The 15,987-nt window shown below is 37.4% G+C and overlaps 1 protein-coding gene across 3 annotated transcripts in view; it reads left to right on the forward strand.

The window, feature by feature from the left end:
- Positions 1-15,987, forward strand: part of CDH8 (cadherin 8, type 2) — a 146,892-nt gene that overhangs the window by 73,564 nt on the left and 57,341 nt on the right. For all 3 annotated transcript variants that reach the window (XM_014942497.1, XM_014942496.1, XM_014942498.1), the window contains 2 exons: positions 9,110-9,277; positions 13,194-13,381. In XM_014942497.1, coding sequence (XP_014797983.1) covers positions 9,110-9,277; positions 13,194-13,381 — 356 coding nt within the window. The remainder of the gene's footprint in view (positions 1-9,109; positions 9,278-13,193; positions 13,382-15,987) is intronic.

Here is a 15,987-nt window from a genome sequence, read left to right on the forward strand (position 1 = left end):
GTTGCAATGGCACAGAGAGCTGGCCATCGGGGATAATCCCAATTCCACTTCCCTTCTGTAGTATGCCTGTGATAGAAGGGGTCTCTACACCTAAGGGTAGACCTGAGGAGAGCAGTTGCTTACTCTTCAGCTTTTTCGTTCCTACTAACTTAACTAGGTGTAGTCCTTTTCTGAATCACACTCTTGGTTGAAACTGACATTACTCTCCACCTCCTTGCTGAAACATTTCTATAATGCTGGGTGCACAGAAATAAGTACTGGTAAGCGACCCATAAAACAATAATTTTCCATTATGTTAGATGAAAAATGCATATACTTCTGCAGGTCTACTTCACAAGTTCTTCTGTATGAGTTATAGACACATGAAAGAAGGTAATTCAGGAGTTATTTTTCACTCAGTGCTCTGAATATGGCTTAGGGTAAATACTTTTTTGATGGCTTGTTCTGAATATTTTTCACTTTTTATTGGTGAATTTTAACATGACCACTGGTTTAATGGATAAAGAGTAAACATAAATAATACATTATAAAGATTCAGATTTTCTCTGAGAGGCTAAATTTACAGTGTGTTGACATCAGATTAGTAACAAAAGTCACAGTGAACTAAAAGATATTCCATAAATCAGTATTGTTACATCTGATTAACTGATGCCAGCGTGTATGATTTATAAAGGTATACAAGTTGTATATATTCTCTCATAATCCAAATAATGACTATCAAAACGCTGGGGAAAGGAGTTCCTTAAGACTGCCAAAAGTAGCTCAAGCACACTTCTCACTTTTAAGCTTTTTCAAGGATATTAAATCATGACTGTCAGCTTTAAAATAAGATTATCATAATGGAACGTAATACGAAGTGACACTGTGTTCTACAATACAGGCATGGCAGAGAAAATACATTTTCAACTGTGTCTGACTTATTTACATTTCACATGAACTTAAATAATGTCACTCCTACACACACCTGAAGTACAGCTACATGAACAAAGCAAATTACGCCAAACGCCCTGCTGCACCAGAAAACATACTGTATTGTTCAAGCATGGACCCTTACTATATCCAAAGAGAATAGATTTTGAACCCTGCCATCGCTGATGGTACAAATTTGGTACAAAGCCAAAGTTAGTAAAGCTAAGATGAACAGAAGAGTCAGGAGACCTAGAAAAGTTAAGACTCTCCTAATGTGGATATTTCTTCAGAGAGTGAATAACTGATTATTTTGTTTCTATCACTTTAATTTCCAGGTGATAGTACACATTCTTTAATCAACAGAACTTTTAATGACCTAGCTTTAATTTCCAGGTGATAGTGCACATTCTTTAATCAACAGAACTTTTAATGATTTGGTATATGGCCCTCTCTGGAGCACGGTGTTGAAGCCTGTGGTTCTGAAATTGGAACATAAATGAGTAGGGCTAGGAGGAATACCCAAGAAGAACAGGGAACTGCTGGAGAGGGTACAGCAGAGGGCTACAAAGATGATGAGGGGACTAGAACATCTCTCTTATGAGGAAAGGCTGAGGGACTTGGGCCTTTTTAGTCTGGAGAAGAGAAGGCTGAGGGGGGATCTGATCAACACCTATAAATACTTAAAGGGTGGGTGTCAGGAGGATGGGGCCAGGCTTTTTTCAGTGGTGCCCAGGGACAGGACAAGGTAGCAGGCACAACCTTGAGCATAAGAAGTTCCATCTAAACTTTGAGGGTGGCAAAGCCCTGGAACAGGCTGCCCAGAGAGGTGGTGGAGTCTCCTTCTCTGGAGACATTCAAACCCACCTGGACACGTTCCTGTGGGACCTGCTCTGGGTGGACCTGCTTTGGCAATGGGGGTGGACTAGATGATCTCCAGAGGTCCCTTCCAACCCCATATTGTTCTGTGATCCTGTGAATGAAAATAGGATTCAGCAGAAGTCAGGTTGGAATCTTTCATTTTAATTTGCAGCCTTTATGATCCCCCTCCATTTAGACCTTGGAATACAGTCTAACAGAATGAAAACAAGGGAGTCAGCCAGAGGAGAAATGACAGCAACTTTTGAGTTACAGACATTCTTATAATATTGCAGGCTATTTCTTCTATCTGGTTGGTTGTTAAAGTCCGTTTTATTAGTAATGGTATGTGTCACTGATAGCACAAGCTGCCCTCAGAATATTGCATGTAGCACTGATGAGACCCATCATCATAAAAAAAGACTACTGAAATACTAAAGAAAGTTCAAAGCAGGGTAGCTAAGTGAGAAGTATATTACTTATAATGAAAGATTGATTGAACTTAATTTGTATAAACTGGATAAGAGGTGATTAAAGGAGGATATGAAATCACTGCACAAATATTTGAGAGGTGTTAATAAAAGAGAGGCACGGGGACTGTTTCTGTAATTACTCATGACAAAATGACAAGGTAGCATTTTCAAACCAGAGAGAGACGGGGAAACAGTTTTGGTAGAGGAAGTAATCTGCAACTGTAAGGGGAAAGTAATGAGCTGCTAGAAACGGAACTAACTCATGTTCAACAGAGCCTGTCTAAATAGTGCAGTTTCTAAATAGTTTGGATTTTAAACCCTCATGGGATTATTGTAGAGGAAGAATTTGTTCGACGTTAGTCGGAGCCTGGGTTAGGCTGCTCCTTTCTAGCTCATATTATTAACTAGTGCTGCTGTGATATCCTTGCCAGTTGCCACGGATTGAAAATTAACTGATCTTTTAACTGGAACCAGTTTCAGAACTGGGATGGGTAGGTGTGGTTCTGTCTCAGCGAGTGAGGAGGAGGCAGGTCGGTGCAGCCCGGGGAGCAGCACTCCCAAGGCAGCAGGATCGGCTCCAGTCCTGGAAGGGTTTCTGGAGTTTCTTTGTGGTGGCCTCCATCACAGCACCTTCAGCTCTGTCTTGACAGCGTTTGATGCACTTAGGCCCAATGCTGAAAACAGAGTCTGTTTTCAAACTAGGATAAGCCTTTTCTTGTCATTGTGTACTAAGTACACCATGCAACCTTAGGAGTTGCGTTAAGGTGTTTGTACAGAGATTCTTTGGTGTTTCTGAGAGTTGTCTTGGTGACAGCCCATTAGCAGGGAGAGTTGTACTGACAAACCGCGGGTGCAGCAGACCTGGGGGTCAGTCCTGCAGTTCCTGCTTTTCACTTAGAAGCATAAGGTGCAACTGTTATGGATAAGGTATGTAGGGTTGGGTCCTTCAGTAGCAGCAAGAGCTGTCTTCACTGATTAATAAAGGAAGTACAAAATCACTGCAGAGACGTTTGAAAACAGTTACGATGGTCTGTAGTTGGTAAAGATGAGTGGCTTAAGATCAAGACAGATTGGCATTTGAAAAAAAGTGATTTCTGCTTCTAGAGTTTATCTAATAATAGTAGTAACAAAAAAGCTGATACCACACATTTCTTGCATTTCAGAGCAATGCCTCTGTCATTTCTGAAAGCTAGTGAGGTAGTTAGGACTTCACCATTTTCCTCATGCTGAGTAGGAAAACAGGGGCTATGTATCTAAATAATGTTGTGCTGAGACTGAGTTAGAGAAATTTGAACTACACAGCTAGATTTGGAAGGCATCTGAAAAAGGCTACTTTCTGCAAAATGTCTAGTATAATTATAGGTATTAGAGGATCATTACAAATAAAATCCTAAGGAGGCAAGGTCGTAAATACAGTGCAGAATGTTTATTTACTGCGTTCTTTCTCAGCTGGAGAGAGGGTGATCCTTTCACTATGCCAGTGACACCTGCTCCCAGGGAAGAGGGAATGGCTGCTACGTAGAGATGAAGGCTTTTTACTCATACTATAAAGCCCAGATACATGTTTGTCTGAATTAAAAAGGCAGTATTATAATAGGTGTTATCCAGTCATATCCTATAGGATACTCTTTAAGCAGAATCCATGCAGTGAAAGGTAGGTGGTGTTAATTTATGCATAATGGCAAACTTGCAAGGTCTATTCAGAATGAAAGCAAGATCAGAAAACATAAAAAATGAAGTAATATGGGCTGAAAAAGAAAATACAATAGATTGTAGGTTACGCAAGGAACAAGAAAATTTATAAAACAATATTCAATCTTCATCTCACAGTTTAACAGAAAGGCAGGCAGTGCTATCTTCCCCATACAATTTTAGAAAATAAATATGGTAATAAAATCTGTGCACTGTTACCTTTTATCTTAGAAATACAAAAATGGCACAGAAGCACTACACGTAAAATGGTATAGCATTGTATTCCATTCCTCACCTAGTGATTATTTTACTGTGGGTAATGTCTTTGATTTGAAATATATCTACAGCTGAATGTAGTTCAGGCATCTTCTGTAATTGCTAATTTTTCTAGAACGTTACCCAACTTTGCTAGAGACTGAAGATATTTTTCTTGTCTTGCTGAAACAAAAATCCTAAGGCATTAGAACTAAATAAGAAATTAGAATATTTGTGGATAATTTCATGATTTTTATGAAGGCTAAATTGAATTAGAAAGAATGGATTGCTATGCCTGTATAACATCATCAAAGTACTAGGACTTTTTTCATTTTCAAGAAAGTTAGTCATGATCTATTAATTTTTTAGGAATTGTGGTATGGGTTTTCCACAGATCTCCAAGTGAACCTTTTTTTCTGGGCTGCTAAAGCCTCACTGAAGTCAGTGTGCTTCATGGGAATACAAAGAATGCATCTCAAGGCTCCCTGAAGAAATTACAAGATTGATTTTTCAGGAGTTTTGGTCCTAAATGACTGCTATATTTAATAAGAATCTCCACCAAGATTTTAGCACGGAAGGAAGATCAAAGCAATTACTTAGTTCTTCCAAAATGAAGAAGGGAAAGTTCCAAAGTGCGCAAGTTGAAATAGCAGGAAGTCTTCATCAAAATGTGTGAGATGAATGAGGTGCTTAAGAAAGGCTTTTCAGGGCCAGATTCCAATTCTGTGTAGTGCTTGCTTGGTTTTGTTCCATGTTCTCAATTACCATTATGTGTAGTTTTATAGCATAAAGAGATCCTTAAAAAACGGAGAGGAAAGTGAAAAGTGAAAACCAAATCCTTATTTCTATTGTTCCTTTTGCTTCTCTTCTTTCTCTTCATCAGCTCTAGCCTCTGACACATTGCTTCTTTTCCCCTGATCTTTTTCAGTGCGAGACAGTGTATATTCTTCCAAATAGGTTTTTGAAAGTAGCCCACAGGGGTGCATTTTAACTGATTCAAGTTGTGAGGCAGATTGTGCAAATTGCTCTGTGTGTGCATTTAGGGCCACTGTAAAAGTAAACCCCATTTTGCAGCTGTTTTATTTGCTATTGAGCAGTGTGACACCAATAGCTGTTTAGGAAAAGCAACTCAGCCAAAAAATAAAAAAACAAAGGCACTTCCAATATTGGGGCTGTTTTCATTCTTGGAAGACGTAGGTTACTTCTTGTTTTCTTTACCTTCCAACCCTCTTCCTGATGTTTCGAGCTTTGGTCCGAGGTTCTGTAGCCAAATTAGGATGCAGGTATCTGCTCAGTGGTTGTACTGCATGTCCATGGAATGTTTCCACAGGACTAAGGGTTGTGAAATATTTCAGAGTACGTAGAGATAAAGCCTTATCTTAGATGTTACGGAGGGAAGGGACCTCAAGCGAGAATGCAGTGAGCGCCCTTGCCCCAAAAAAGCACCAGGTTTATCCCTTCTCATTCCCATTTCTCTTAAAAATTTTCACTAATGGAAATACTACAAATTCTACAGGCTTCTGCCTGTACTTGCTTTCTCTTTTAGAAAGTGTTCCCCTAATGTTTAACTGAAAGCTCTCTTGTTGCAATTTAAACCCATTTTGTGGTTTATGCTTCAGGCCCATCATTTCTACTCCTATCCCCAGTGGAAAAGGAGAGTAGCTCCCAGTAATTTTTACATACTGGGCTGTGAAGTCTTTCCTTGTACTTCCCTAACTGTAGAAACCAATTGTTTTCTAAACTGGACACGCCGTTGCAGCTGGTGCTTTACTGGTATGAGTGATGTGGAAGGACTGGTCCACAGTTATTCCATGTAACAACCACTAATACGCCAGGCGATGTCTGAGCACTTTTATCAGCAAAATGCTGTTGACTCATATTCAACTCATTTTGACTCCACATTCTTTTCTGTCTTGTGAGTCATCTGCTCTATTGTAATTACAAAGTTAATTGTTTCACCCACACAGAATACTTTTAACTTGCCAAATCGAGTTGCATCCTGCTTTTTTAAACTATCCAATTTGTCAAAATTTTTTTGAACTCGAATCCTGTTCTTCCAGTACTTGCAGCGGCTCCCAACTTTGTGTCATCTGAAAGGCTTGATAAGTTCTTCCTGTCGTCCATCATTCAGGAAATATTAAATGATGCTAGAAGTAGAACAAACCCTTTGAACCACTTCATCCATCTATGGGCTTTGACAGTAAGCCATTGATAACTGTTCTGAATACACTCTTCCAACAAGCGTCTCCCTGCCTTACATTAGTTTACGGAAATTCTCATCCCTGGTCTTTAAACTGCTCTCCTGTTTGGCACATATCATTTTCATCCATCATAGCACACCGAAAGTGATTATGTTTTTATTCTCAATTTGTTTCTGGGTTGGATTGAAGTAGAGCAGGTTGAAGGCTCAATGAGTTAATGTTCTGTGTGCGGTATGCGTATTAGGATTTGGTGAGCCTGAATGGTTTTCTAAAAATAGATTGAAAGTTTCAGTACTTCCTGTGAGCCCAGCCTGAGAACTGGTGAATAAAGCAAAAGAGCAAATAAATATCCATTAAGTTCTCTATGCATAACTCTCTTTGTCTCAATCGTATTACTTAGGTGAGGACGGAGCCTTTTTGTGTACGTTAATTTGCCACATAAGAGATGCTGACGCTTTTCTTTCTCTGAGCCCCATTCTGTAGATTTGGAATATAGAAGTACTGTTGGTAACATTCAGCCTGTGTAAGTTGGAGACATTTGATGTTTAAAAACCTTCAGCTCCCCTTGTAGTAATTCAAACAGTAAACTTTTTTTATTTTATTGTGTTTGAAACTTGACTTTGACTCTTAGTTTCTCGCAAATGTCTTATGGGCTGGGACAATAGATAGAAATACGTATAAAACTATTGAAATAACAGGTTGTGTTAGTATCTTCATACAGAAGAGCACCCAAATTTTTATGTCTTAAAAATCAGAAACTGTAATTCTGATTTAGGCACTTTTCAAGGTATATTTATCTTCCTGATATCTTTCAAACCCTAGACAAGGGCCAGACTGTTCCATACATTCAGAGACAAACTAAAATACATCTAGGAAAAATCATCACTTTATTGAAATAATGAACTTGTCTCAGAGGAAACTGAAAAATACAAAATGTGGCATCTTATACAAGTCATCTGTAGGCTAGACTTAACTGTCTAAATCAGGTTTAAAAAAAACCCCAAAGCAACAAAGAAACTGCCTGAAAAGTAACAGTGGAGAAAAAATTATAGTAGGCCTAATACAAAACCCCTTGAAATAAAGTTTCTCTGATCCTTGGGTCAGTTCTACTGGTGAAAAAGATTAACGTGGACCAAATTGTGATACCCCAAGTTTTCATTAGCATCCTTTGTATGAGTCATCTCATTTATAACAATGGAATTATTTGCAGAAAGCGTCATTATTATTCCTAAATAGTAAACCAATCAGTCCAAACCAGTCACAACTGTCAAATGCTTTTAAAAATAAATTACGCTCTTTACACAAGCTGCGATGGAGGAAACGGCCCTACTCTTTTTCTGAATGTGTTTTGTGGATATCACATCTGATAAATGTTTATTATCTTCTGGGTTTTACTGATCCCCTGTTAGTCCAAATAGAGAAATCAAAGCTAATAGATTTGCAATAAGTATTGACTGAGATGTACAAACTCCTGACGAGACTTAACAAACAACAGGTTAAAAAAGCCCCACAAACAGTGTGAGAGCCAGTGAAATGTGACCAGTCCCAACAGGGATGTGGGATCCTGGGTGTGAAGTTGCCCCCTCTATTTAACATGCAAATCTTAACAATAGAGAATTCTTATCTTCTTTTTTTAATCAATTCTGAAGACTTGCCCCTAAACTGTGTCCTTGAGCTCTGTAAGTACAGGGCCATGAAAAGGGACACTACTCTTTATCCCTGGTAGGAGCCCTCAAGCGCCATGGTTTGAAGGACCCACTGCAGTGGGAGACCCAGTGCCCCCCAGCACTCTTACGTTCACTTAACCACCAAGATAACTCGGTAGCTTGACCTTTGTGCTCTCTTTTCACAGACAGGTGGTTTTTTAAAAAAATAGAATTCAAAAGCAGGTCTAAAAGGGAAAAAATTGCCATATTTCAATTTAATGTTTAGAGTTGTTTTCCCTAAGTGTAGCAGGATTTTGGATTATTATCTTCCTTTTGTTATGGTGGACCTTACTAAACTGTGATGAACATTATTTAAACTTACATTTAGGAAATTAAACATTTAGCATTGCACTTTCCATACTGAATGTTGTGAATATAATAGCACATTACAGGTGGAGAAGTGACCCTCCTAGAGTGGGGACAACGGAGTGGCTTTAGGAGTTTGCAGGACTGGTGACTGTGGTGGGGGACACACTGAAAGACGTGCTGGCAATCCCCAGTAAAAATTTAGGCACTTAATTTAGGACTTAAGGGAACAACTGTAGCCTGCCGTATATACAAGAGCAGATTAAATAATGGCTTTGGTTTCAAAATACTAGAAACAATTTGAAATAATGAATCTGATGGATACAGTTAGCAGTGTTTGTGGATTAAGTTTGCTGTGTGGTTGTCTTCTGTTTGTGAATTCTGTGGGGAAATGACGGATTTCTGTGGGAGGTAGGAGGGAAACCAAAAAGGTTATTGGGGAAAAAAAAAGTAAAAATTAGTATTTATAACATGTATGCCTAATTCTTGGGTTTGGGACCATAATTTCATTCCACTTTTAATTAAATTGAGGTAAGTGACCTCTAATATATTTTTTTGAAAATTTGAAAATCTTGTTTATCCTTGGTACTAAGAGGCAAGTTAACTGGACCTTTGTAAGTTCAATTTTATACCAATATTTACATATATCTATAAAAATAGCTGCAAAACTGAATTTGGGTCTGTACCTGACTATTTCCCCCCGTTATTGTAGCTATAATTAAAACAGCTCTTCCCAACATGGACAGAGAAGCCAAAGAAGAATACTTCGTGGTCATCCAAGCAAAGGACATGGGAGGACACATGGGTGGACTCTCTGGAACTACAACTGTGACAATTACTCTCACTGACGTTAATGACAATCCTCCAAAGTTTGCACAGAGTAAGTGCCATTATGTGTGTGTTCTCTTATAAAAGAAAGTAATATAGTGCTGCTTTTGTTTTTTTATCGAACTCTTTTTATCATATTGCCTGGGTTTGTAATGTAATTTAAAAATATGTAGCTTCTACTAGAGAAACATTAATATTCCTCTGCCTGATTAAGAGCTTAGGAAAGAGGGAATTACAGTGTGCACAGCTCTCTGTCTCCCGTGTTACCCTTCTTACATCCACACAAAAATAATTTGGAGACTTTTTTTTCCATATATTTATTTACATTCAGTGCAGTTGTTTCTACATGCTAGTTTTAGTTGCTGTTGGATGTGCTTCCATCTCATGCAGGCAAGTGACACCACCAGTAAAAGACATATATAACTGATAAAAGTAATAAAGGTTTGACTAATTAGGTAATGGTGAAGAAAACAAAGACGATAAGTCTGAGTCTAGATAATTGTTGATCTTTAATTCAAAATCCATATTTACTACTGTGGTTCCAATGGATGTCTTGCTGGGTTAGGTTAAAATGATTTGCCATCCTGCTGAGATTCTCTACAAGCTTTGTAGTCTATTTCAAAGATGAAGAGAAAGAGAAAAAAGAGGAGGGAAGAGCATAATGACTGGATCAATTTTATTTGGCACAGGTGCAATCTAATCCACTGTTAGAAAGTTATTTTTTTATCCAGATTGTTCTGAAAAACTAAAGTTGTAAGGTATTAGGAGTCTTTTTGGAGTTGGAGAATGTTCACATCTAGACTTTGTGTCATTTTTACTTTATTAGAAACAGTTTTTCTGACAAGATACTTGTGCACCCAAGGTAAAATTAATTCTTTTCCACGTATGTATGACTTGAAATCCACTTTTGCCCTGTTCTGGAGACACAAAGAGTAAAATGGGTTTGTCCTAGTACTCAGCATGCGATGAATACTCTCCTGTAGTCTATAAAATTCATATGCAGATAGAGAGAAAAAATATAAAATAAATAAGTAGAGGTAAAAGCTTATTTGCAAAATATATATTTTGTTACCTCATCTTAGTGGTTTTTAACAGATAAGCACTCTGTGCACAATAAAAGCTTTTCTCATTACAAAATAAAAAAATGCATCAATTTTTTACCCTATATCCCATTGTGTTGCTTGCACTCGTGCAGCGGTGTTTTCCAACGTAGGATGCCAGTTTCCCTAATAACATAAAGGTCTATAGAGGAGAGTCCTGGCTGAACCCTATCAGCAGAATGCAGGGAGCCATTTCTTTCATACCTGAGCCTGCTCCAGCTCTGACCCTGTCAATACACGTCTGCTTTCACCAGCTTTACCTGGCCTTTGTGTTTGCATCACCGCTTTCGGCCTCAAAAAGCCTTTGCCTGCCAGTGTGAAAAAAGCAGATGAGAAAATCAGCCACACAACTGGTCCTGACTGGTGGGTTTGCTGGTGACCTGGGCAGAAAGCAGAGGAGTGGATGCGTGGGGAGATGGAAGTGCCCTTTCCCTGTGCTCCTCCACACGGGAGGAAAACTGCAGCACAGATCCCTGAGATAGATTTTCCACATGGACAACATAGATTAGTTTTCCTTCAACAAAGAGTGAGTTGCTGTCTTTGAAGCTGTTAGAGCTGGCACATCCCAGTGCAGAATTCAAGGTACCATTTAGGAATAAACACCCTGTTATAACACTGACCATTACCGTTGGAGAAAAACTGCATCTACTATAACTTTGTATTTTATATACATATTGCATTTAATGAATTTGAGCCATCGTAAGTATTTTAACCGGATGTTATTACAAATTCTGCCTTTTCAAAGTAACTATTCATAGCCTGCTGCCTAGCATTACGGATTAGTCATGACTCTGGCCTTATACAGGAGCTGATCAAGTCTTTGACTTTTTTTATTTTTTTTTTTCACACCGTTGAAGCACAGTTTGCATTTGCCTGGAAAGGAAAATAAGAAAGGATCAAACTTACAATAGAGCCTAACGAAAATGAAATAGAAATTCATAAGATGTAATACATGCTGCTTTCACAATAAATTGTAATGAACTCAGAAAGCAGTGTGTTTTACCGGTTTATTGTTTCCAGGCAGGACAGAAATGTATATTTATGGTTTGATTTCAAAGAGTGTTAGCCTCCTGGGTTTTAGAAATGAAAAAGATGAACTTTCACTACTTCTATGATCTCTTTGAAATAATTTTAGAGGCATTTTGTAAGTCACAGAAGTTTTTTAACCTGGCAGTTTACCGTGCAGTCATACTGAGAAGAACTGTGAGCTGCTGTGAAAACCAAGGGTTTTCAAAGACACGTAATGTGGATTTTTGCCATGTCATAGCTCTGTGCTAGGACTTCTTGACAGGGCCATTCATAATTCTCGAGAGCAATTTGTGTAAAAGAGTCAGCTGCATCCTAATAATTTTTTTTTTACAATATTTTGTAAACTATCTTAATAAATCTGAGAGAAAAATACCAACTTAAAAATGCAATCAACTGTGTCTGGAGATTCAAACCACAAAGTGTGGACAGCAGTATAAATTATGAACACATAATTTAGTCTCCTGAGGCACTTGATTGCTTTGGCTGCTCATTGTTTGTGAGCCATTATGGATATTCTTGAGGAATCTTGATGATCTCCAAATTATCTCTAATAATTTAGCCTGGAAACATTGCAGAAAAAAAAAATCTTTCACTTTGGGACAGACAGAATGTATAGCTAATATATGTATTTGTGCATTCCTCCCAGTTTCCTTCCTACTTTTAACTGTTATAATGCAATCAGCCTGCAAACAGTTAAAGCAACAACTCCAGAACATATTGCTTTTAGAAAGCTACTCAAACCAGTAGGTTTCAGTTGTAAAAGTAAAAATCACACATTGTCTTAGAACAGCTGTGAGGACAGGAAAGAACACATCCAGAACCCTTTGTCAAAAACTATTTTAAAGGTCTTGTCTGCTAACCTTGAATTCCTTTTGACTAATTTAATTACTAAGTAGCACTGCAGTTAATTAGATCACGTATTAACTGTAGCTTCAATAAGTGTAAGTTACCAAGAGGTAAAAAAATAGGCATCCAACAAAGACTGTTTGAGCTAAAGCATGTGCGTATCTTCTGTTTTTCATAATACTATTAAGAACTGGGAGACATAGCAGTAAAATGGGTATTTTGATTTTTTTCTTAATAAAATCTTTACCTAAATAATATATTGCAAGTTCTAAATAGATTTTTGACATTTAGTTTAGAAGGTTTCTGAAGCAAATATTACAGAAAATAAAAATATTGACAATTTGAATAGCGCTTTCTAAAGGGTTTTAGTGTAAGCCTGCAACCAAATAGTAAATACAGTAATGATCACTATGAAAAGTTATTGTTTCCTTTAAAATATAAATATCGGGAGTTTCCTTGAATGTTTCTTAATTAGTTTCTTCTCACAAAATGGAGGTGGAAGGGGCTAAAAAACCAAACCAAACCAAATTAGAAGGGCCAAAAAAGTAATTAAGAACCGAAATTGTATAAGGCATCTTTAAAGTATTAGACTAGTTTTCTACAGAGTAAAAGCAAAGTTTCACAGTTGAAGTCTATAAAAAATATAAGTACACGTCTGTAAATAAAATGGTAAGTTCAACGGTGCCTGCAGTAGAGAACGTTGCAAATTTTCAGTGTCAAAAGTAGCTTAATATTGATGTTTGCCAACACTAAGCATCCCTGCAAGGAAGAAGCAGGACACTCCTGTAATGAAAAGAACATTCACATACAGTGAACTGAATATTCCTACCTAAGGAACACGTTTTGCTGCTTTTGGTAAATAACTTGTGTAAATGTGCTTTGTATCAGTTGCACATCTCCGAAGTTTGCATTGGGGAAGTATCACCGAGTGAGGAGCACCCCAGGGGTACTGCAGTCAGGTGTAACGTTTAGTCTTTTCCTCTTGTTTGTAAGGTCTGTATCACTTCTCAGTAATGGAAGATGTTGCTCTTGGTGAACCAATAGGAAGGGTGAAAGCAAATGACCTGGATATTGGAGAAAATGCTAAATCATCCTATGATATTATTGAAGGAGATGGAATGGATATATTTGAAATTACCACAGATGCCCAAACTCAGGACGGCATTATTAGAGTGAGAAAGGTAAATGATATCTCTGTTAAAAAAAAAATTAAATGTTTATTGTACATACCCTGCCAGACTGTACTCTGTGAGAAGATGTGAGATTTCCAAGGATTCTTTTATCTGTGGAGGAGGTGTCAAGCCAGTGAAGTGGTGAAAAAGGGATGTATTAGCCCTGTCCCTCAAAATTGCCATTTAGGTGACAAGTGGAGAGATGTCCATGGAAGTATTTTCTGTGCTGGGCACGTATTAATCTTATCTGGGTTTCCATGTGGTCAAGTCAAAAGGTTTTGCCTCCTTCTTTCCAAAGGAGAAGAATAGATGAGAATTTGCTTTGTTGGTGGTATATACTTCCATAAAATCTTGGCTGAGTATTCTATCAAATAACTTTTCTCTACTATTTGATTTGCCATATAGCTGGTCAAATGCTGTTCAGAGAGAAAAAAATAATCATAGCATATTATTTAAATTGCCTGATGTGTGAGAGGCTTAATCATCCACATTTTCTTGTGCTGAACTCTGCTCAATGAGTAGTGATTTCACGGACCCTTACCAAGGACATCAGTACTGTTTCACCTGAGAAGTGCCGAATTCGGCCCCTAAAGAAGCTGCAAATCTGTTACCTTTTCTGTGCTTGTACAGTCTTGATGTATGCAAGATGAGGTATTTGCATGTAGACAGCAATATGTACAGAAATATGTGGAGAGACAGCATATCTGGAGCAAAACTTGGCTAGTAAAGTCTCTGCATGCTAATTGCAGACTTAATTTTCATTGTTTTCTGGGGAAGAAGAGAGCCAATTCTTATGCTGCGTTCTGAAAAAGGATATGAATATAACTTACAATCCTGGCATAGAGGGTTTTTAATATGTAGTGTAGAGCACTCTAAATGAATTTTTCTTTCCTTTTTTTTAAAAAAAAACCAACACAAAAACCAAAAACCCAAACCATTACATTCCAGTGAGTACAGGTAATTAATATTCAACTTGTACCTGTAATGAAAGAGGTCAGGCAGAGTACCTGTCAAAAGTTTCCATTTTCTGTTTCTCAGTGCTCGGTCAGCACTGTAGATGCATAATAAAATGATGTATATTTATCTAAATTGAGATTTGTTTTCCTAAAGAGAAAATTATGATATACATCCTTGATCTTCCTTGCTGTTATTTATTGTATGCTGTGGCCTCTTTTGTAAACTCAGGCAATTAGCCTTTTGCCCCAGTTCCCTTGGCTTTATTTCATAACTGAGTCTCTAACATAATGTTGTTTCATATATTCATTTTGACAGCAATAATCATTTTGGTTCTACTACAGCAGATGATGTATGGAGGCTACTGTTCACCAACAGATTTTCTCCAGCATAAATTCCTGGGCTTTAGACAATGCAGAGTAAATTTTCAATATGATATTCTGATTAAGCGTGACTAAATGTATCGGGGTGCTGTCATTTCTGTAAAGCATATGAAAAGCTGCTGAAAAAAAATTATATAGGAGCTATGATTGGCAAATTGTGAATATGCTGATTTATAAATCACCATTCATAATTACAAAAGCTTACTAATTTAAGAGCTGCTAAAAAAGCAAGGTTTTCTCATGTTTACTAGAATTTGTGAGAAGGAGCAAATCCCACTAGAGCTTGATTCATACCTGAAGAAAATCAACAAAATTTGAAAGTATACATGTTGAAGGCTTTGACAGACTTCCTGAAGGTCCCTGTTTGTGCTCTTGCTGGTATTTGCATTGCAGATTCAGAGTTTCTATGTCCTTTTCTTTTTATCCCTGGGACATTGTAATGCAAATCTTAATATCTTTCCAATACTTGGCAATTTGCATCTTTGAAATTTGAATCATTGTGAGACACAAGAGAATTATATAGTGAACATACTGATGTGCTTCAAGACACAAACTTGAATCTCCTATAATGAAAAATTCTAATATTTGAAAGTGTCACAGATTTGGGTTTTATTCGGTATTTCATTCCTTTAAATCCCCTGTGTTTTCATCTTTTATGTTTTAATATGGAACTGTAAAGCAGTGAAACCAATGGTGACAGGGCAGGTATATTGATAGAATAAAGTAATCGGTTTCGTGTTTCTCTCTCTGAAAAAAAAATAAAATGCAGAAATAGAAATTGCTACAGTTTTAAGAAATTCCTGAGAGATGTCTACCTCATTTACCCCTATAAACAGAAATGCAGTTACCTGAAGTGCAATAATATCCAAGTACTTTCTTATATGATTAGCTCTACATTTTTCCACATAATGCCTCTCGTGTCCAAGAAATAATAATTGCTAGTTCTTTGCATTTCTCACATTGTTCTGGAAGTAATAAAATATTTATTATTTGTGGAGCTAGTATTTTTTTTTTCTTATCTCCAACTAACAAAGCACTGATTAAGTGCGTGATTAGTATGCAAGTTGTGGCATTGCCAACAAATTTGTAGTATTTATCTGTTATGTAATTGTAATGATATAATTCATGAGAGAGAATGTTTTGGTAAATTTCTTGTGAAAAGCAAGAAAACAAAGAGCCTTGTTTTCTCTGAGGCTGGTTAATGAACAGATATCAATATATGCCTAGAAAAATTGCAGGTTGGATTTCTGGGAGTGGGAAGTGATTGCATTAAAACTC

This window comes from Calidris pugnax, unplaced genomic scaffold (genome assembly GCF_001431845.1).
Source record: "Calidris pugnax isolate Ruff unplaced genomic scaffold, ASM143184v1 scaffold28, whole genome shotgun sequence".
NCBI lineage: Eukaryota > Metazoa > Chordata > Aves > Charadriiformes > Scolopacidae > Calidris > Calidris pugnax.